The sequence below is a fragment of the Poeciliopsis prolifica genome, unplaced genomic scaffold, assembly GCF_027474105.1.
Source record: "Poeciliopsis prolifica strain line A6 unplaced genomic scaffold, Auburn_PproV2 SCAFFOLD028, whole genome shotgun sequence".
NCBI classification, from domain to species: domain Eukaryota; kingdom Metazoa; phylum Chordata; class Actinopteri; order Cyprinodontiformes; family Poeciliidae; genus Poeciliopsis; species Poeciliopsis prolifica.
In genome coordinates, this window is record NW_026562403.1 from 3,544,878 (window position 1) to 3,566,901 (window position 22,024).

Genomic DNA, 22,024 nt, shown 5'->3' on the forward strand with positions numbered 1-22,024 from the left:
TTCTACTTTTAATCATAAAGATGAAAAAGAAAAGAAAATACCACATTTGTTTGTTCTTTTTTCACTTAGGTGTCCTTGAACACACATATATGTGTTCAAACACACAGAAGCAGGGCTTTGGAGAACTTGACTGAGGAGATAATTCATCCATTTGATTTTGGTGTACTGGTCCAAGGACATGTCCCTGCAGGACGCCGGGCATTAAGAACTAGAATTAGCGATTTCTGCTTTAGAGTATTTACGGTTCACATCAGTTCTGTCAGGAGGAATGGATCAGACTTCAAGCAAACTACTGGAAAAGCTTTATGGAAGAAAACACAAAACATTTGACGTAAGTCTACATACTGAGGGAATCTATGTCCTCTGATTACTATGGAATGTAGGAAATGGAAACAATTTTAGTAAGTCTGACTGACTTTAAACAAGAGAAGTTTGGTCTGACTTAACTTCAGACAGAGATAAAACAATGTACACTTCTATTGTCTAACCAGATACATATAGATGTGAAAAATGTAACCTTATCATTTACACTGGTGATATGAATGACAGAGTTAGATTAGCTTATCAATTTCACCCCTGGGTGTATTTGTCTATATGCCTGTACATGTCACTTCATAATAGCTGTTTTTATTTCATCTTCAGTGTTATACTTGTAAAGAAATAGTTTCGTATGTATGAATAAGTCAGATGACTTTTTCAACTTAATGACTCGAACTGTTCTTGTTCATGAATGTTCTTTTAACCGGCAAGTTAAAAGAACACTTGGATCATTTAAAGACTGAGAAGGTTCTGTCGAGGTACTATCTGTAATAGTTTCCATATGTGTTGTACAAAGATGTCATGTTTCATTGAGTTTCTAGATAAAAAGTTAAAGTTAAATTGACACTTTCATGTGTACACCCAACTGATTAAGTGGATTCTTCAGCGTCTGAAATTGGATGCTGGTCCATTATGAAGCGAAAGGACATGCATGTTCAAATCATTTCACAAAAAAAGTATTGTATCTCAATTACATATTATTCATTTTAATTGTTCTGCTGAGAGGTGAACCTCTGCTTTAGCCTCAAGTCATTTACACCATCTGACTGGTTTTCTTGTCTCGCATTTCGCTCCATCCATCCATCCATCAGCTCATCAACTCTCTGACCAGCTTCAATGTCCCAGCTGACAAAGAGCATCCCCTCTGTGTGACTCTCCCAACACAATGTTTTGCAGTTGGGGGTGTTGTGTTCAGGGCAATGTGCTGTGTTAGTTTTTTTTAACTACATATGCGTTCTTTATTTAGGCCAAAAAAATTGACGCAACCAAAACATCTCTGATAGCACCGTTTTGCCGTGCACCCTATATGGCTTGTTAGAATATAGGATGTAGGATTTCTCATGTCTTTCTTTCAACAGTTGTTTTCATATCGCCACATTTATATAAAGTACACATTTGTCCTTTCGATTTCACAGATTCTACCAGAGATTTGGAGATAATTTCTCCAAAAGCATATTGATACACAATGAAGTATATTGATACACAAACATATTTGAAATATTTATGAATACTTTTGCATTGGACTTACCCCAATCTTTTGCATTTTTAAATCAATTCATTAAATAGTTAAATGTTTCTTTTAAAAAATTATATATTTTTGTTATTTGGATACATTATCCCTAAAACTTATGGTTCCGTTTTTTGATAGAGATAGGATTTCTCTGCACATTTTCCTCTTTAAAAATGTGGCATTTGGTTTTTGACCCAAGTAAAACAAAACTATTTGACATATTTTACCCAAGTTTGTATTTTTGATGTTTAATGTTGGGACATATCAGTGATTTATAACACATATTGAAACAACAAAACAGGTCTAGATTTTCAAGATCATTTAAGTTAAACATGCTACCATTCCTTTACTATGGCTGACATCTCCATCTAGTGGACATGCACATATAGTGTTGAACAGCATTTCAAGTTTAGACAGCAACAGAAACAATTCTTGTTAGTAATGTAATGTAAATGCATTTACAAAACTATCAATAGCTACATACATGGCCATAAACCCTGCATTAGTACCTGAAAGTAGTGAACGTATTTATATCCTTGTGTTCTTGCTCATGAATGTTTTTTTATTGTTGTTTTTTTTAATCAGGACGTTTTCTAAACCATATGGATCTTTTTGGTTTTTGTTGAAGAGGTTTTGGCGAACCCTGGAGGATGACCAGAGGAAGTTTAATTTCTGCGTCTCTCAGCAAAGGGACACCAAGAGTGATCTGTAGAGTAGAGGGTAGAATAAAAAATAAAATAAATAAAAATTGTGTCTTATGAACACAGATAAAATGACAACACACGGATCACCAAACTATTTAACAGTAGTGCATGCCTCTCTTTGTCTCTTACCCCAGTGAACTATTGTATTCTGAGAGCTCGCATGCAAATCTATTTGAGTGGACGGCAAGATGGAACAGGTTGAGCTGTAACATAAAACGCCTCCCTTGATGGGGTATGAGGCTTCTAACCTCTCCTCCTCTTTCCCATCACGCAGTCAGTTTCTGGAGCTGTTTTTATGATTCAATTCAAGCACTTAAAAATGTTTAGTTTGTGAAATAAATGAAAACATTAAGCGACAGTATTGATTTCTGAAAACAGCAGCCCTCTTATTTCATGTATAGCTCTAATATTGCATAACAATATTAATAAACACTTGTGTGAAATGGCTGTCTGAATTTATTACAAAACAACCGTAAATACCTTGATTCTGTACTCCAGATTCATCATGCTGCAGTTGAAAAAGGTAGCAGGAAGGTGGTGAGGGATGATCAATACTTTGGTTACAGTGTGACTGCTCTCGGCTGGAACAGCGTCTCCTATCCCGAACAAGATGTCCTTTGTTTGCACTTTTTTCTTTGACTGGGCCACAAAGGTTAGCTTCTCACACAGGTAGAACTTTGGTGTTACAGAGTATGCGGACTCATTGAGTACCTCCACAAAGACTCCCATTGCCTCTCCTGCAGTTTTACATTCAAACAGATGTAAAAAAAAAAAAAGACATTGAAGGAATATATTTCTGAGAATCAGTGAGTTTGTATCATGCTTATGTTTAGCTCAGTTAATTTATGTTTCTGAGGATATCATAAAGTTCAAGTAATCCATGCACAAAGAAATCAGCATAAATAAATCTGGGGAATTAAACGTGGAATTAAATTTGAAAAAAAAAAGCAATTAAAAACACTTGAATAAATCTTTTTAGTGCAACAGATCTTGAAAATAAAGGAATCTGGGATCTTCTGAGCTCTCTGATGCTCAGTGCTCGCCAAAGATTTTATAGTTGAATTTCAGTCAGGCCCTTTTCTCAGTTCATCCTTCCTTAGAAAATATGAACTTTACAAGTGCTGTGCTTGAAGAAAACCCCAGACCATATTTTCGCCTCCTAGAATCCATATTGGCATGCTGCTTTGTGGGTAATGTGAAATGCTGTTTCCTATATGTGTGTGCAGTGACACTAAAAGTGTCCACTATATTTTCCATATTTTCAATAATATAGCCAATATTTTGAGAAATATAGTCTGTCCTGGTGAATTATTTTGAAAATATGGATGCAGTTTATTTATTTTTCTGTTGTAACAGTGTGGTATTTTAATATTGAAACTTGCCCTGGCAATCAGAAAAAAAAATAATCGGGTTTAGTTTTGGTTGGTGGCTCTATGAAGGTGCGACACAAATCTTGTGAGGAGCAGATTGTTATGACCAGTTTATTGGGGGAAAAATATTCTTTCCACTTTCAAATTATGGGCCTAATGATCATTCAAAAAAATTGTGAAGGTCTTGTAACAGATCTTTACTTGTGGACATTGTAAAATACTTATTATATATAAGTATTTTAGTATTTTGGAGTAAACTGTTTAAGAATAACTACTGGTGGTTTCCAAACACTCACAAATGTAATTGGTTTTCATCTTATCTTTTCTCTTTTCCAGCCTTTTGTTTAGTTGTCTAGTGTTTGTTTTGATTTCTTTGTAAGTGTGGATACTTATTTTTCCTGATGCATGTGTGAAATCTACTTACCTTGCTTTAAGCCCATTTTTTCAGAGGTCACGTTCATAGTGACCTTCCCAGACCCACAGAACGAAATCCTGGTTGCATGTTGTTGCTCCTATCATATCACATCAACACAAACGCGTACTCAGAAAATAATCTCAGACTTTCAGATCTCCTTTCAGAAAACAAGAAAATCAAAAATAATTTCTTACCTTCAGCCCAATGATTATTTCTGATTTGGAGGCAAAAGGAAACTCAGAGTTGGTTAGAAAGGGAAACTCAGTCTTGGTTTTGTGTACAAGCCAAATTGATTGAGTCAAATGAGCTCGCAAACTGTAAGTGATCTCACCACATTTGCCTTTATAAGATGAGGGCATGTCTCTGTAAGGGGGGAACCCAAAGTTAACATTATTTTTTAATCTAAGTTCAGATCAGCTGATTTAATCTAATCAGCTGAAAGTCAGTTCATATCTGGGAATAAGTCATACCTGCTTGGAATCTCAAAGCTGAATGGAAAAACATTAATCCCAGCACCCATGATTTCTGAACCTTAAAAGAGAAATAATGTCACATTAAATGGAAATTCACCAATTATTTTAGCAGAAAAAAAATATCAGAAAATAAATCACAAAGCATACTTACCATCTCCCTTGTTTTTGTCCTGAAGAATTATATGCTCAAAATAGAAGTATTTCTTCTTGTTGCTGCGAACGACAGAGTTTTGTCCTTCTTGTTCATACCAAGTCACCTTAGCCTTTCCCTTAGCTCGGACCAAAAAGCTCTGCACTTTGATCTCCTTGGTGGTTACCACAGTTACTTTTCCAGAAAGAATGTCCCCTGGGGAGTAGATGTCTCGGTCCTTCACTCTGTCGTACTCCACTGAGAAATGTTTCACAGTCATGATAGGACAACATCAAACAGTTGATGCAAAGCCCTGTGATAAAAGAGCCATGTGCTTCAATACGTTCTCCTGACAGCTTAAATTTAGGATGATGTCCTCTCTTTGATAAATAGGGATACCGGCGATATTAGAACGGTGGACTGCAGTGCAGAACTGGTAACTGTGTCAGAACAGATCGCGTAATCAATCCTGCAGGTGTCCTTTTCACAGAGGTAACTCTAGCCAGGTTGGTTAAGGCTACATTAGTTCAAGTGAATATGCAAAGGGATGATGTTTTGTATGTGTGGAAGTTTGTTTTTGTTCAATCAATAATCAGTCAGTACAAAGAATTAGTCAGTCAATAGTAAACCAGTTTATTATATATGTATTCTGTAGTTATTGTAAACGAAAAGGTGGTAAAAAAAAAAAAAAAGTTTAAAGATTGAAAAATTACTACTTTTAAAAATACATTTGAAACAACACAAATTGGACTAAAGTGCAGTTGAACAAAAAAATACATTATTCAGCCTAAACAGAGTTAATTATAACAGGTAAAATTAATAAAACTAGGGATCAAAAGGGATCAAATAAAATTAAAATGAAAACAAATATGAGCATAGTATGTTTTAATTGAGGTAAAAGGTTACTTGAATTAAATATTAGTCTAAAGAGGAAACTTCCAAGAGCTGCTAAAATGATGTACAATCTTAAAAATGAGAAGTCAAAAGAAAGAGGCCCCCCACTATTCCCATCTCATCAAGTGTTTTCTGGCCTACTTTAAGAAGATTTGATCCATTTTGCACCAGATTCAGACAAAAACAGCCAATATAAACATGTTGGTTAATTAGTATAGGCGGCATTATGACTTAAATCCGATGCATCTTAACCAAATTAAGTCATTCTCATTGCATTTTAAGATCTCAACCCTAGCAGTTGTTAAAAAGGTAAAAATGTATACAAAGTTAACCATGACCAACCAAAAGGTTTACTGAAGGCTGGTGAAATGAACCTGTCTATTGGTTTAGTGCAATCAAGATAGTGAGGGAGACTCCTATAGAAAGATTTAATTTATAATATCATCAGGATGAAATTTTCTGTTGAGTTGTAGAATGAAGCTGAGAGACTACAATCAGCTAAAACTGGCATCTTTCAGTTATTGCAACTATCCTAGCACTGCATTTGTAAAATATATGTTATATTACATTGGATAGAAAAATGGATTATTTAAAGCTGCAGTACCCCCAAGAAAAACAAGGATGGGTTTTATTTTCCCTGTCTTTACAGCATTTCTTACTCTGTGATCCAGCTGGATGTTAGATACATTTCAAGCTGTGCATCAACGGCTGCGATGGCTTCTAATTGCCTATTTTCAGCATTCAGTGGGAAGAGGAGGTGGTCTTCCTGGCTGCATGCATTTCTTGCCCGTCATAAAGCCTTTTATCAACATTACATTACATACTTTGGACATTTCTTGAAAAGAAAAACCTAGTTTGAATTCATACTAAAGTCACCAGCAGTAGCTGTTGTGTTCTCTAAAAGAAAGAATCTCAGTCAAGTTTTCTTTGGCTCAATCGTGCAGCAAATTTGTCAAATTGTGCTGTAGACAACACAGGCTCTGACGAAATTGGAAAAAACTGCTGCTGGTGTGTCATACAAAAACCATAGTATTCCCATTTAAAGGACGTCTTAAAAATTAAGTTCTTTAAACTCCAAAAGGAAAAGAAGGGTGCATTGCATATTCTTCATAGGGAGGTGGAGGACCCATTGGTTGTGACATCCAGGCTGGCTGATTTGGACGTCCAGAAGGATCATCCTCAGATAGGTCAGGTATGACGACAATAGGGAGTTTGACCACCAAGTCTGCCTCACATGTGATTTCTAGATATACCTGGGAGGAAAGAAATGGTAAATAGTCCCTTCTTTTCAGGAAGATTTTACACACACACACACATATATATGTACATACTTTTTAGGTTATGCTTGGATGGTCAATCCTACCATCTCGTAATGTCTTAGACTGGACTGTGTAAACAAAAAGCAACACTGTCCCACAGGTGAAGCTTACCTTTAATCTGTACTCTAACTTGATGATGGAACAGTTCAAAATGGACGGGGAAAGCTCTCGAGGGATGGTGAGCTCCTTTATTACCGTTTTGTTGCCAGAGAATGATTCAACTGCATCTGCCTTTTCTTTCAGTATCTCATGTTTCTGAATTTTACTTCGGTTTATGCCAAAGTAGCTCTTCTTCACATCAAGTACAAACTTAGGTTTGACTGAACGACTTGAGAGATTCTCAATTTCAAGCCGGACCCGGAGGGCCTCACCTAGACAATGAAGAGACATAGTCAGCTTCCATCATCACACAATGTAATAAAAATATAATTTAAGGCCAGAATGGATTGAACAAAGGGACAATTAACAAGTTAGAACATATCTTACATAGATAAAAATGCTTTTGGATCGAAGAGCACACTGGACACATTAACTTTAAATCTTTTAAGTCCTTTTAATAAACTAGGACTATGTTCAGTCCCTTTTACTCTTTTTCCTCTAAATAAAGTCCAGAGCAGTATGCATAAATTTATACTACTTGAAGTCCTACAACAGTCTCTGTAAATCTTCAAAGCCCTGCAATATAACAATCTAATACAGTGCATAAGGTCTATTGAAGAACTAATTGTATTTGTAAGTCAGCATCTTCAGTTTCACAAACCAGATAACTTGCCTTGTTTGTATCCTCTCTGCCTCGTGTGGACAGTCATTGAAACCTTTCCAGAGCCAAGAGCAATGTTTTTGTTCATGCTTCCATGTTGACGGGCCTGAAATGCCATTACATCATCGTGATTTACATAAATGCTGTTTGTTTTATATTTCTCATGTTGTTTGTTTTATATTTCTTAGTTCACAGAAGTGTGACAATTTTTTGACAGTTCTTTCTCTCTCACCATTAGGCCCGATTCGGATGCTTTGCACACAAATGTGAAGTGAGTTTCAGCTTTTTTTGTCAGCTTCATTGATTGCTTGAGCTCTGCCTTCAACGTATGAACAATTTGACCAAAGACAGAGCAGAACGATGAAGGTATTTTTCGGCTAAACAAAATTGCAAAAGAAAGGATTACAGTCTGACAAGAGACAACAACATGAACTCTAGAATAAATAAAGGAATCATACCTGTTTGGCACCTTGAAGCTGAAAGGAAAGACATGCCTTCCTTTTTCAATGACGTTCCAGTCTGGAATAGAAAAGGCTTTTGTTTAATCAAGATCATCAACTCTTGTTAAATTAGTGAAATAAAATTAAACGAACAGTAAACTAAAATCATACGTCACCATCTTGTTCTCCTTCTTTCAGGATATCTTGTGTGATTCGGTAATATTTTATTTTGTCCAGGTGAATATGATCATCTCTCTCATACTCCCTGTCTATTATGTTCCCATAATAATCAACTAAGTGAAGTGAAGCTTTTCCCGTAGCTTTAAAAACAAGTGACTGGATTTTTGTTTTCTTCACAGCTTCGAGGGTGATCCGTCCATTTATGGTATCTCCGTTGGTAAAAATGTTCCTTCTGTTGATGGCATCGTATTCAATCTGAAAGTGTTTGATGGTCATTTCTATCAGAGTGAGAAGCACAAACCAAGTTTGTGAAGTTCGAACCGTGTGAACACAATAGTCCTCCTTGGCAGTGTCACGTCTGCTAAACAATAAACACTGCAGGCGAACTTGTAATTCCTGAGAAACCTGTTCAGGTTGTCTGATGACAAAACGTGCAACTGGTTGGAACACCTTGAGGTGTACATTCAGGAGAAAAAAAACATAAAGTCATAAAAACACCCCAGTATTTATTGATTTATTATTTTTTTTACAGAAAAGGCAGATTTAACTGAAATGAAGTGTTCAGATATGCAGCACATATTGTTTTTGAAAACATCCTCAAGTGGAGCCTCTTATTCTGTTATCTTAAGGCCCTTTCGATAACCAAAGATAAATTTTAGATGACATGAAAACATAACTTTTTCATAACCTAAAATTGATGTAATTGGATATACTTTCAAAAAAAAAAAAGAAAAAAAAAGTTAAACGGAAAAAAAAAACTGTAAATATGTACATTTTAATCTCTGGATCTAAAGCACGCTTCACATCAAGATCAACCTGTGGGAAAAAATGGTATTTGAATATTATCAATAACATATTCAAAATAAGAAAAGTTTGTCACAGCATTTTGGTACAAATATATATATCATAATTAGGCCTAGGAAATAAATCATTAATAATATTTATGTCACAACAAACACCATCATCACTTAGACTCTGTTGTTTTGCATAGTTTTGGCAGCATCATGATGTTTTCATTCAACAGAGACATGGAGTTTGGTCAGTGTATAAATGAATATGGATGGAGCTGGTTTACGAGCCTTTCATAGATTTTTAGTAGTAAAAATTGAAAATTGAATTCAAGTATGAGAGCTGATGCATGTTTTCCCCTTCACCCTCAATTTTAAAAGCAGCTGATTTTTTTTATTTTTTTTACTATTATTTGATAAGTACAATAAATCACCAGATAGGATTTCTAACTGCAGCTCATACATTTACCTGGCTGTTATGAGACTTTAGTCCAAAGAGCATCCTATTTGCAGTATTCATAGGCTACAGTATCAGCAAACCACACATTCATAGATCCTTTTTTGACATCTGTGACCTCTCTTTTGACTTTGGATTTAATGTTTGAGGAAACATGGCATCCAGCATTGCACCTCATTGCACTTATGTTGCATCAGTGACATCAAGATCCATGCTTTAAGATAGAAGTCAACATTAGCTTTACTGGCAAGTTTGTATAGCACCATTCAGAGAAATTAAAAAAGAATAGAAACAGTAAATGGACTTAAAAACACTTGAAACATTAAAGATAAATGAAACAACTCCCATAAAAATATTAACCTTAAGAAATAATGAATAGGAGGGGAAAAAACTATCATGACCATTAGTGAGTTGATTTAAAGAAGCCAAAGTTTTTTTTTTAACACAAACTAAATGTTGCATCCTGTTCAGTTCCCGTCCTGAAAACACTGAGGGACAAAGTCTCCAATGACGAGAGGGTCTGCTTTACTGGCATCACTGAAATGTATTTTGTCCGATGGCCATCCAGTAGCTTATAGAGCAACAAGTTTTGAAATATATCATAGAGCAAACAGGGAACCAATGCAGAGACTTGGAGAGGCTTACGGTATTTAGCTGCTTCAGAGCCTAAGCGTACATTGGACTTTTCAGAACCTCTCACATTCATGCTGCAGCACTCCCTTCTGGTAGTTTAGGGCATTGCAGTATTTTAGATCTTCCAGGCTAAATGCCAGGGACACAGCAGAGAAACATATTGACCACATGAATTTTTGCCTTCGTTAATAAATTTTACGCTGTGGACATAAAACTCACTAAGTGTTAAAAACCATGCATTTAATTAAATCCAAAGAAATTGAACAAGCAGCTAACTAACTATTCTCTCTTAAAATCAGTGAATACATTTTAAGTGAATAAAAATGTATTTATTCACTTATAATAAGTGACAGCCTGACAACACGTCATCTCAAAGCGCTTTGTAAAAGTCATTGCAATCCAATCATACATTCATTCTAATTGGTTCTAGCTATCAATTGGTGTATTAAATTTAGTTACTCAAATTGGTTAATTTTTCTGGGCAGCAGGAGGATTCACTGCTTCTGGATGAGCAGATAATTGCTTGCATTGTGTTGTTAATTTTGCAGCAATCCCTCTTACTGAGGAAAAATACCCATTATTGTATGAACATGTGATTCATCATTATTGCGACTGTTCTCTATTTGGTTTGTCTACTTTTTAAACTAACATTTGTAAAGCTTTATCCTGCACACACATACTCTTACACAATCACAGGCAAACAGAATAGATATTCATACTGTTTTATTGCTGTGCAACTTTCAAAAATGTTATAAAAAATTTCAAAATAATAAAATTTAAATAATTCAAAACTTAAAATCATTCTTGTGTGGACACAACTTTATTGACACAATTATACAATGATAGATATTACAATAATAATCCTTAAATACATAGACACTTCACACCAATCCACAAAATATCAGACTAAAGATATGGAGGTGACTCTTTCCAATCAGCAGGGGGCAGTGTCTACATAAGTCACCAACCGACTCATCTCTACCTCACTGTCCATGTGCACCATGTAAATGCATATTGTATTAACATTCCTTACTACGACATACTTATTTCAGCTCATTTTTATTTTTATGTATGCTCTATGTGCCTCTTTCAATTGTCTGAAAATGAGATGATAGCAAATGGCAAAATAGTATCTAATAAAAGCTGTAAAAAAGTTGCCTGAAAATGGGACATTTTAAATGGCAGTATTGTGTTAGAAGTTGCTTCCCTTGAAACATCTCCGAGATTGTATGATGTAACTGGGATGTTTAAAGTGCATACATACCTATCAACTCTCACAGGCTGGAAGAAGTAGAAGTCTAAAGATAAGACTTTAATATGTTTCATAATATCATTGAGAGCTACTTTGACATATCTTCAATAATATGTTGTGAAATATTTGTACTCTCTACCGTAAACATGATCACATTGTAGTCAAAGTAGATGTACTCCAGCACAGAAAGGGTTAACATCTGCAGTGTCTCAACCAATCAGGCCGCCCTTTATCGGGTCACCTGATTAGAGGTGCATAGTTCATGAATATAACTTTTAAGTCTAATGTTTCCCCTTTTACTGATATTAGCTAATTTCAGTTTTTACCAAAGTTTTGCTTCAGAAGCAAAATTTCTGAAATATTTTCTCTGTAGTTATAAAAACAATCATTTCAATCATGCACTGCTTTGTTAAAATTACATTCACTGTCATTCAAAACTGTCATGGTTTATTAAGTCTGTGTTATGATTTAACTTATGATTTTGAAAGAAACATTTTTTTTAAGTTTCTGTACATAACAAGAGTGTCTAATCACAAAGTGGAAAGTAAATAGTCCAGATACAACAGTATCGCGGTCATGACAGAAGACAAATATGTTACGCTGACATTACAAGGGAGTCTTATAATCTGAGGGAAAAGAGGGGTACTTGGCAGATGCTTCATAGGGAGGAGGAGGACTCATCGCTGGTGATGTGGTGCCCCAGGTGTGTGGGTTTGGGTTTCCAAATGCTTCAAGTGCAAACCCAGCAGGAGGAAGTGGTTGTACTTTGCCTGACTCTCTGCTGTTATCTTCAGGGAGAATAACAATGGGGAATTTAACCTTTGGGTCTGCAGCACACTTGATATCAAGGTACACCTGTGAGAAAAAGTCAGGGGAGAAACATACATTTTGTGTTGAGTTTAATTTCCTAAATATTAGAAGATTTTATGCCACATCATAACAAAGGATTTGTTAATATTCTTTATGATTAGACAAAGATTTTATGCATTGTTGTGTTTGTAAAATTGATTGAAGGCTGGTTCCTTCCTGTGCTCATTTATTGTCTTGTGTTAGTGACAACTTCCTGAATAATGTTGACATTTTCTCATCATGTGACAGCTTTTTATCGTGTTTCCTTTAAATAAATAAAAGGTCTAATGTGTGTAAAATCAAAACAGACATTGATAAGTCTCAGTGGAATGACTGATGAAGTTTACCTTCAGTCTGTATTCCAGTTTCAGGATGGAGCAGTTCAGAATAGATGGGGTGAGCTCTCTGGGGATGGTGATAATCTTCGTTACCATTTTTTGGCCGGATTGTCCTTCAATAACATCTGACTTTTCCTTTAGAATAGTGCGTGTCTCAACCTTCCGGTGACCCTGAGCAAAGAAGCTCCTCTTCTCATATAGTTCAAGTTTGGGTTTTACTGAACGACGCGAGGCATTATTGATGTGAATAGTGATATTCATGGCCTCACCTGTAGAATAAAGCCACATATTTACACTGAAACATTAAATACAGACACTGGGGTGAAGAAAATAACTATGACAAGATTGATCTTGGTGAGGAGGTTGTCACAGAGATATGACAGCATAGTTCACAGGTTTTGCTTTAGTGCAAATTTGCAAATCAAAATATGAAGTGTTGGATTTCCTCCTCCTTTTTTATCCCCTAGCCAAAAACTTACCAAGTTCATATCCCATTTTCTTTGCATGGACATCCATCGAAACATTTCCAGAACCAAACGCAAGACTTTTATCTTTGCTTTCATGTTGGGGAACCTGAAACAAAGATTTGACTTGAATAAACATTTGAATACCATCTCCTGAAAAGATTAATTTGTAGTGTGCAGCACTTTATCAAGATTCACTTTCAGTCATTCTGTTTCTCACCAAGAGTCCTGGTATGTCCATGTCGGCTTTGGACACAAACATGAAATGAATCTTAGCTTTCTTTTTCAGCTTCATTGACTGTTTGAGCTCTGCCTTCAACTTATGAACTATTCTGCCCACAGATGACTGAAAAGATGATGGCATTTTCCTGTTAAGTAAAGTAACAAAGAAGGCTTACTGGAGAAGACAAAAAAAAAAGAGATTCAAAGGTAAACCAACGAAAGAGAAAAATACCTGTCAGGTATCTTGAAGGTGAAAGGAAAAACATGTTTTCCTCCGCTAATGACTTCAGTGCCTGGAAAAGAAACATGTAGCATGTAAACCATGAAATAAATCAAGACAGTACATGTTTTTTTATATATATAAAATCAAACATTACCATTTTGTCTTGATTCCCTTATCATATGATGTTTTACACTGTAGTATTTCTCATCAGACCAGTATACATGAGTATTGTTCTCGCCATAATTCTCACTCCAGCAAACTCTTGCTTTTCCTTTAGCAATAAAAAGAAGCGACTGAACTTTTGTTTCTTTTGAGACCTCCAAGATTATCCGTCCATTTATGGTATCTCCATTTGTAAAAGTGTTTCTGTTGTTTACAGCGTCATATTCAATGTGAAGTTTTTTGATGGTCATTTTCAGCCGAGTATGATGCAAATCAGCCTGTGTTGAACCAACGCAGCTCGTCTTATACCTGGCCGCAAACTTGCGGGACCTGAGAAACCGGTTTTGGTTGCGTCACGTTTGATGACAAATACACCTTGTTAGCATTCTCTAAATACTATCTTGGAAAAACAATGAAACTTGGGAAGAAAATAAAACCTGTTGAAGCAAAAGCATGAGTAGAAACTGAATGTTACTGCCCAAATATCAGGCAAACATGGCAAAGCACCTGAATGGAAAACAGGGAACAAGGAAAGTCTGCCATATTTTCCAGTGAGGAGTAATGAATGTGTAATGTCACAGTCATCAGGTCACATGACACACTGTTGGTCAAATTTTCCATTTTAGTTGGTGTCACAAGATAGACTGCCTTTGTCAGTCAGATGTGTTATCTGACGGTCTATAAACTCATAATAAAGGCAGCAAGACAAGTTTCTGGGACTGATAACAGTATGAACCAGGCCCAAATGCATGAACTGTGTGAATAATTTCAGCTGAAAGTGTATATTTACACCCAATAGCGCAGATATACACTCTTGGTGTTGGGCAGCTTAAAATTTGTCATTTGGTTTTTCTGTATATTTGAATTAAATTATTTCCTGAATCATTTGAAGGACAGATAAATTCTCAAATAAAAAACATTTTTTTAATGAAGCATCCCTATGATTCCCCACTATTGCAGTGAAAAAGCTAAAGTCTGTCTTGACCTACTCAGATCAACTTATCTACAGATCAGTGGCTAAACTTCTGGGTAGTTTTTTTTTATTTGGGTCACAAAACAACACAACTCACTGGGAGCGGTGAGTTGTAAGTTACGTTAGCTTGTTTGTCATTGGCCAAATAAACACAAAGAAAGAAACTATTTAAAAGTTAAAGAAAACACAAGTGTTGCATTATTATATCTTAATCTGTATGTTCACATTTAACATTTTTGTACTGGTTTTATATCTTTACTTTGTTGAACATCATCTATGGTCATTTATATTTGTGTATAATTTGGAATACCTTCACAGTGTCACTAATTTGTTCTCCTCTGTTACTACATAATGACTGTTACATTATAATTTAAATTTTTTTTTTACCACTATCCTTCTTCACGGTGCCTTATATCTTTTCAGCCATTTAAATGCTTTTGTAGATTTACATTTTAGTCTGAATGTAATTCCTAATGTCTGCAGTTTTACAAAGAAAACATGCCAAAAGGCTGTATGTTAAGAAGTGCCTCCTGGCAAAACAAAAACTGTTGATCACTAAATGTCTAAAAGAAGCACTGTGGGTCAACATGAGGGTATCCTGACAAGCAGTACTGTCATTGTTGATCTTAAATTTTATAGTAAATATGACCACATCTGTATACTCACTTTTATTCAGCAACAGACTTTAAGCACTTTGTACTGCCTTGTTGCTGAAAATGTGCAATATAAACAAAATTTCCATTACATTGCAAATGCACAACAACTTGAAATCAATGATTTTTAGAAAGACAGAATCAATAATAAGACATGACACTCTGGAGTTTACATTTTTATAAAAATATAAATTCAAAGCACAGAGAATCAGTGATACATTTTCAGTCTATATAAATGTGCTTTATATTTCTTTGGTTTCATCTCGCTCTTCCCTAAAAGCAACAGTAAAGGTGTTTAATATTTATTAGTAAATTCATTCAGAGGAGGGTACATTCCATGTGCCCCGTAAGGAGGAGGAGGACCAGCAGGTTGATACCCCGGTGGAGGTTGTTGGGGTCCAAAGCCCCACATGGGAGGGTTTGGATTTCCATAGCTCCCGAATGGCCCGAATCCAAAGTCAGAAGCAGCTGTTGGTGCTGTTGCCATGGCAGGACCCTCATGGGCCGGCAGGATGACGATGTTAAATTTGATCTCTGGGTCTGAAGCGTATTTCACATCAAGGTAGACCTGGGCAGAGGGATGCTGTTTTTAATATGGATACCAGCTTCTTAGAAAATTGGTTTATATTTTCAAAATATTTAAATCTAACATTCTGGAATCAAAGAAAGTGTTTTGTAGCTCTGGCTATAAAATGCTATGGTTTTTAAAAACAGGAACCAAATCTCTAATAGTAAAAACAAGACATCTATCCGCAGTCACGTAGTCTTCCTCTTACCCTTTAAATTGTCTAGAAATTATTAAAAGTTATTTCTAGATAATTATAAATATTTAGCCTCAGAACAGAACTGAATATAATTTGGAATTGCAGCTGTTTTTACAATTACAGCTGCTGTTTATCTGCTGTATGCCACGGCATAGTCTGATTACATGAGCTGCTGTAATCAGACTGCCGTCTCATTACTCATTAAATAAATTTTAAAAAAATCATTTATTTTTTAAATGAAAACCATAAGTGTCCATCTACTTTCACTTTCCAAACCCAGTCATCAGGCTGATTTGATGAGTTTGGCTTGGTTTTCTGTGAAATATTTAAAATTATAACAGCATTTCTTCAGCTTTCCAAATATCTTTAATGTTGATACTCACCCTGAGTCTGTGCTCTGCTTTGATGATGCTGCAGTTGAGGATGGAGGGCTCCACATCCTGAGGAATGGCAATAACCTGTGTGACATTTTCTGAGGCTGAAGGAGGGATGGGATTCCCAACCTCTTTAATGAGGTCTTTTGTGTAAACTCTTCTATTCCCCTTGGCAAAGAAGCTGTGCTTCCGGTATATGCAGTATTTGGGCTTGATCTCACGAGATGAATCGTTCTTAATGAACGCCTTAACTTTTAATCCTTCTCCTGTGTGAAAAAGAAAATGGTCAGAGTAGGTTGTATAAGAGTATTCCAGAATTGCAGTCATTGTCACTATAAAAGTGTCTCACCTTGGAAAAAGCCTGACTTTTCAAGATTGACATCCATGGCAACAGTTCCTGAGGTGAAAAGTTTCATTTTCTTATCCATAGATTCATGTTGGGGTTCCTGTAAGTCAACTCAGGTAGTAAATAGAAACCAAGTGGAAACCTTAAACATCATAACAGTCTTTCTAATGTCTGTAATGTGATTCTCCCCCTTTGCAAAGGCTGAAAGATAATGCTCTGTTTGGTTCTTTACATGTACAGGTTAAAATACCCTACAAGAGGATCTTCTGGTCCAAAATACCAGACTTATCAGCTGTTTAGGCTTTCTAGCAATCATGGTGATCAGTGCTTGGGACTATGGCCAGTCACAGCACGGCATGGTGAGAAACCATTTGTCACCCTGGTCAATCCAAGTAGCATCGTCATACAAGCAGACATTAAGGTATTGTTTGCAGCAAGAGACAGTTCTCCAAATGCAAGTGAAGCTACTAACTGCACACATACAGCTAAAACTGCAATCAAACAGATCATTTTCCAATGCAAAGAAACATTTCCTCCAATAAGTGCACAAATGATGTGTGATGTGAACCAAATAGCATTGTGGTTGCCTGGCATTTCCTCATATGCTCTCAAATTCAAGAGTTTGTACATCAGGCCCCTGACATGTAAAGAGACAGAACATGGCACAGATGTCAAATATACCATTAATCCAGGAACTGGGTTCAGGTCTCCTTTTCCCACAAAGTTGATCATGGTTGATTCTTTGCTGTCCATCCTCATCGACCTGCTCAAAACAGCCTCCAGCAAGTACACAATTTTACCGTCTGCACCTTTAAAGGAGGAGGGAATATTCCTAACGAGAAAAAACAGTGAGAATCATGCATTATGCTTTTGGTTGCTCATTTTTTTTATAAATGCCTTAATGAAAGACAAGTTTAACAGTGACTAGCAATAAACTGAAAAAAAAAAGAATGTTAGATGGTATATTAATTCAAGTGTCCTTATTGAACCCAACCACGACATAATGTCTATAGGTAGGACAATGTGGTCTTAATGATAACTAAAAACCAAAACTAAAAACAAAACAGTCAGAACTGATCCTTACTGGAGAGGGAATTGAAAGGAGAATGGGTACACATGGATTCCTGGGGGCAAAACGCTGGAATCTAACAAAGAATAAAAAACATAGAGAAGTATAACAAAAGAATAGAACAATAAGAAAACAATTCATTTTTCTTTGTGTGGGGCTTTGCGATGGCCTTCCAGATCTCAGATAAAATCCGATTTAAACAAACGCACATCAAGCTTTTCTAAACTGGATGTATGTCCTATCAAAATGTGTGTTATTATTACAAAAATCAAAGTTAAACCACTGACATGTTTTTTTTTTATTATTATAAAAAAAAACACCTGACAGAGAAATACAAAGACTTACAAGTTTCTCCACTTTGGTGTGCAATCAAGGTTTGCTGGTCATCTGCAGAGAAACAGGAATTATAATACAATAAATGAAAAGCAGCCAGCTTGGCCCAAAAATCTGTATTTAAAATGAATATATTTTTAACAGCAAAAAAACAACAACAAACAAACAAAAATCCCCCCACTATTTTATGAATGTTTCACAGTGTGAATGTTATTATGAACAAACCATTACACTGCACCACCATTCAAAAAAAAATAAAAAAATATGTGAGAAAACAAGTTGCTGTGACTCATTCTCATCATTTCCATTTTCTGGATACAGCCGGTCACTACTTCCACGTGAAACACATGTTGAACAGTGAACAGAAATTATTATCCTATGATTGTCTTAAATTAAAGGGTTAAAACCTCTGACAAACTAATAAACTGTCAACATTTTTTTTTCCTTTTAGCTTCACCTGTATTTAAAACGGATCACAGTTTTCATCAGCAAGATCAGAAGATTAATTTATGGCTCATCTCATATTCTTCTAATACAAATTATCCTTATATCCCAAGATTACTATTATTTTTTAGCTTGGTTATTAACTGCTGATTTTTGACAACATTTTTACTTATGTATTTTCAGCATTATTATTTTACAATGTAATGTACGGCACTTTGAAACCATGTTTTGATATTATTATTATAGGTTTTGTTTTTATTATGAGGACAACATTGTTGACGCTGAGCTCTGCGCTCATCATCACTATCAGGGCAGGTCAAGGGAGAAACAGCGCCACCTAAAGTCACGATGCATGATGGTTCACAGAATTAATCGCATGGTTGGAGATAAGAACAAAACAATTTTTTTTTTTCTGGTTCATGTTAACCATGATTCAAACATGAAGAAAATAAAGCTACAGTTAAAAGTTTATTCCTATCCATTTGGGGTAACAAAAAGAAATGAAGCTGAAATCTCTCATTGTGTGTCAAAAGTCGCGGTGTGAAGTGGTGGGGCAGACGCAGCAGACCCAGGTTGAAATTACAGAAGATGATTGAAATTTTAATGGTGAAGCAGTCCAACAACCAGGCGGCACAGCAAAGACTCAACACTGGGAGCACTGGTGATCAGTGGCGAAGCTAGACTTTTTTTCAAGGGGTGGCCAAAGGGTGAGCAAGGCTTTATCAGAGGGGTCCATATACAAATGATGAACGAAAGGAAACAAATATTTTCTCACACACACTCAAATTAAAATGGTTTATTTAACAAAGATTTGCCATGACCAAACAAGACGTTAAACGGCACTATGGAACAGTGAAACATGTAAATGTAAACTCAGAGCCCAGAATATGACCAAAAACAAATTCTCAAAAATAAATAAATAAATAAACTGGTGCTTCTGGTGTGCAATAGGTTGTGCTGGGTGGGGCCATTTCCTTCTGCTTTCCTGTCTTCCTCCCCAGAGTCTGACTCTGAATCTGTATCACCCTCATCTCTCTCTGGAACTTAATTGGAAATGCATAAACAGACACAATAAAAAATGCAAAAAGCCTCATGCTAACCTTTAGAATTAGGCTTATTGTATTTTAATACTTAATAACTCTCTGTCACAGCCTCTAACCCGCTGGTGATACACTTGGGCCTGGAGTCTCCTGGCTGGATTTACCAGGTTGGTCACTGCTGCAGGGTTCTGTCTGGTCCTGGTCACTGCAGGTTCTGTCTGGTCCTGGTCACTGCTGCAGGGTTCTGTCTGGTCCTGGTCACTGCTGCAGGGTTCTGTCTGGTCCTGGTCACTGCTGCAGGGTTCTGTCTGGTCCTGGTCTGGCCCTGGTTTTTGCCTCTTTAAGAAGAACTGGGAGATATCCCTTTTCTCTTCATTTGGGCTCTACACAAAATAAGAGCCTGGTATTTACACTCCATGACTGTTTGGCAGAGACAACACTATTTTAACTATTATTTAAACTATAGTTTTTCGTTTTCAGTAGCTAGCTAAAATAATACTAAATTAAAAATAGATGAATTAAAATTAATTAATATAACTAGTGAGGTTTCATGACATAGCCTACTTACATTTCAGTCATTATAAAACTTAATGGTTTTTCACATATTCTTACCACACATTTCAAGCAAGAGCTGGGAGATATAAAACATTACAGGGCAGCATGTGCACTAAAACATATGTTAAAAGAATCTGTCTAAAACACGGTCTATCAGCACTAGCATGGCTAATATAATAAACGAGGCACTACGCAGCTTCCGGCACTTCCGACAGTATTCTGAAAGTTTAATTTCGGAGGCGCTTTATTTCTGTCAGTAGCGCTCACTGAACGTCGGCGTATAAAGTTCTCGCTTCTCTCACGCAAGAATTGATTAATTTATTAAAATTTGCAAACTCATATCAGTAGATATGTTGCATATAAATGTTAATTTTTTTGGTTTTTCTTGCCAGTAGTCCTGGTCTGCTGGCAAGATTTTTTTTTTTTTTTTTAGAAATGTATGACAAGTGCCGCCTCTCATTAGGAAGGTAACAGCGGTTACCGCTGAGCGGTAAAATATCGTAAATACCTGCAAAACTCCTCCACGGTGTAACTAAAGCCGCCGATGTGTTTTGGATCAAGCAGGAACCACATGTCAGTTTAACCAATGAACAGCGTCGGGCATCGGCTTGCCTTCAGGGACAATCGGAAATTACAGTTTTCCTGGCAAATCTTTGCCGATCTCATAAGTATTATGTTTTAAAATTACCATTTCCAGTGGGGTGGCAGTAGGGGTGGCCAGGGCTCTGTTGGGGGTGGCAAGTGCCACCCCGGCCACCCCTCTGGCTCCGCCACTGCTGGTGATACGACTGGACAAGAAGTAACGAGACGAGGAGCCGAAAGAGACACACAGGTAATCAGGGAAACGAGACACACCTGGGAGTAATCAAGGGGGGAGACTGGACAACACGAAGAACTCAGAAACTCAAGATAAACACAGAGAAAAACTCAAATTATGACTTTTTGTGTTTTAAAATAAAAACGAACTTTCTTTTTCTGGGTTGTTTGTTTTGTCATCTTTGTTTCTCAGAAGAAAATTCGATCAAAAATATGCGTGGACCTTCTATTTCATGTTACTGCTTGCTACTTTTTCAGCTTCGAACTTCTTCCTGCAGTGAAACCTGGAGAAATAAGCCTTACCCTTGCTCTTTGGGTCGCTGATGAAGTACTGCCGCACGCTGAAGTACTTATCTTTGGAGCGGTACACATGCGTTGTCTGGCCGTGCCTCTCCGTCCACAAGACGTCAGCTTTCCCCTTAAACTTGATATAGAAGGAGCTGATCTGGCAATCCTTGGCCACTTCCACCGAAACTTGACCAGAAACAATGTCTCCGTTTGTAAAAGTATTGCTGGCGTTGATGGAGTTATAAGTGATTTCTATCTTCTTTATTGTCGACGACATCGTAACAGAGGATTTACGCACCTCAGTCGATGGCAGATGAGGAAACCTGACACTAAAAGCAGGCGCCTACAGTAGGAGGGCATGTTTGTGCAGCCAAGGGGCCTGGCTTGATTTATGTGAGGCGCCGCCCAGATACATACAGTATATATGCACAACTTGAAATCAATGATTATCAGAAAGACAATTTATTATTAGACATGGCACTGTGCAGTTTACATATTTATACAAATATAAATTGAAAGCACAGAGAATCAGCCACATTTTATTTCTATTGCACATTTCAGCAGCGAGGAATTTCAAAGTGCTTTACATCATAAATAACACAAAAACACAAAGTCATCAAGTGAGGGGTTCTTGCCTTTTTATCCACAAAATATTTACTAGTTTTACTCCTTCTGTGTGATATAACCTATTGGTATTTTTATTCCCACTGACTCTCACGATCACGCAGTTTACAACAGCGTTGACAG

The 22,024-nt window shown here is 36.5% G+C and overlaps 4 protein-coding genes across 4 annotated transcripts; all 4 read right to left on the reverse strand.

Moving 5' to 3' along the window:
- Positions 1–1,826: 1,826 nt before the first annotated feature.
- LOC129372115 (arrestin domain-containing protein 3-like) lies at positions 1,827–5,013 on the reverse strand. The gene is made up of 6 exons (XM_055049155.1): positions 4,663–5,013; positions 4,509–4,569; positions 4,233–4,401; positions 4,048–4,135; positions 2,734–2,990; positions 1,827–2,255 (listed from the first exon to the last, which is right to left on the reverse strand). The coding sequence occupies exons 1-6, from the start codon at positions 4,919–4,921 to the stop codon at positions 2,127–2,129; spliced, it is 963 nt and encodes a 320-aa protein (XP_054905130.1). The 5' UTR covers positions 4,922–5,013; the 3' UTR covers positions 1,827–2,126.
- Positions 5,014–5,295: 282 nt separating this feature from the next.
- Positions 5,296–8,582, reverse strand: LOC129372066 (arrestin domain-containing protein 3-like). The gene is made up of 6 exons (XM_055049066.1): positions 8,231–8,582; positions 8,073–8,133; positions 7,847–7,991; positions 7,627–7,720; positions 6,966–7,225; positions 5,296–6,788 (listed from the first exon to the last, which is right to left on the reverse strand). Exons 1-6 carry the CDS (start codon positions 8,508–8,510, stop codon positions 6,603–6,605), a joined length of 1,026 nt encoding a protein of 341 aa, XP_054905041.1. The 5' UTR covers positions 8,511–8,582; the 3' UTR covers positions 5,296–6,602.
- A 2,343-nt stretch (positions 8,583–10,925) lies between these two features.
- Positions 10,926–13,878, reverse strand: LOC129371908 (arrestin domain-containing protein 3-like). Its single transcript, XM_055048764.1, has 6 exons — positions 13,615–13,878; positions 13,470–13,530; positions 13,236–13,383; positions 13,031–13,124; positions 12,561–12,820; positions 10,926–12,219 (listed from the first exon to the last, which is right to left on the reverse strand). Exons 1-6 carry the CDS (start codon positions 13,871–13,873, stop codon positions 11,971–11,973), a joined length of 1,071 nt encoding a protein of 356 aa, XP_054904739.1. The 5' UTR covers positions 13,874–13,878; the 3' UTR covers positions 10,926–11,970.
- A 1,533-nt stretch (positions 13,879–15,411) lies between these two features.
- On the reverse strand, positions 15,412–21,635 carry LOC129372206 (arrestin domain-containing protein 3-like). The gene is made up of 7 exons (XM_055049317.1): positions 21,293–21,635; positions 18,147–18,188; positions 17,817–17,877; positions 17,414–17,564; positions 16,736–16,832; positions 16,396–16,652; positions 15,412–15,816 (listed from the first exon to the last, which is right to left on the reverse strand). Exons 1-7 carry the CDS (start codon positions 21,552–21,554, stop codon positions 15,544–15,546), a joined length of 1,143 nt encoding a protein of 380 aa, XP_054905292.1. The 5' UTR covers positions 21,555–21,635; the 3' UTR covers positions 15,412–15,543.
- Between the last annotated feature and the right edge of the window lie 389 nt (positions 21,636–22,024).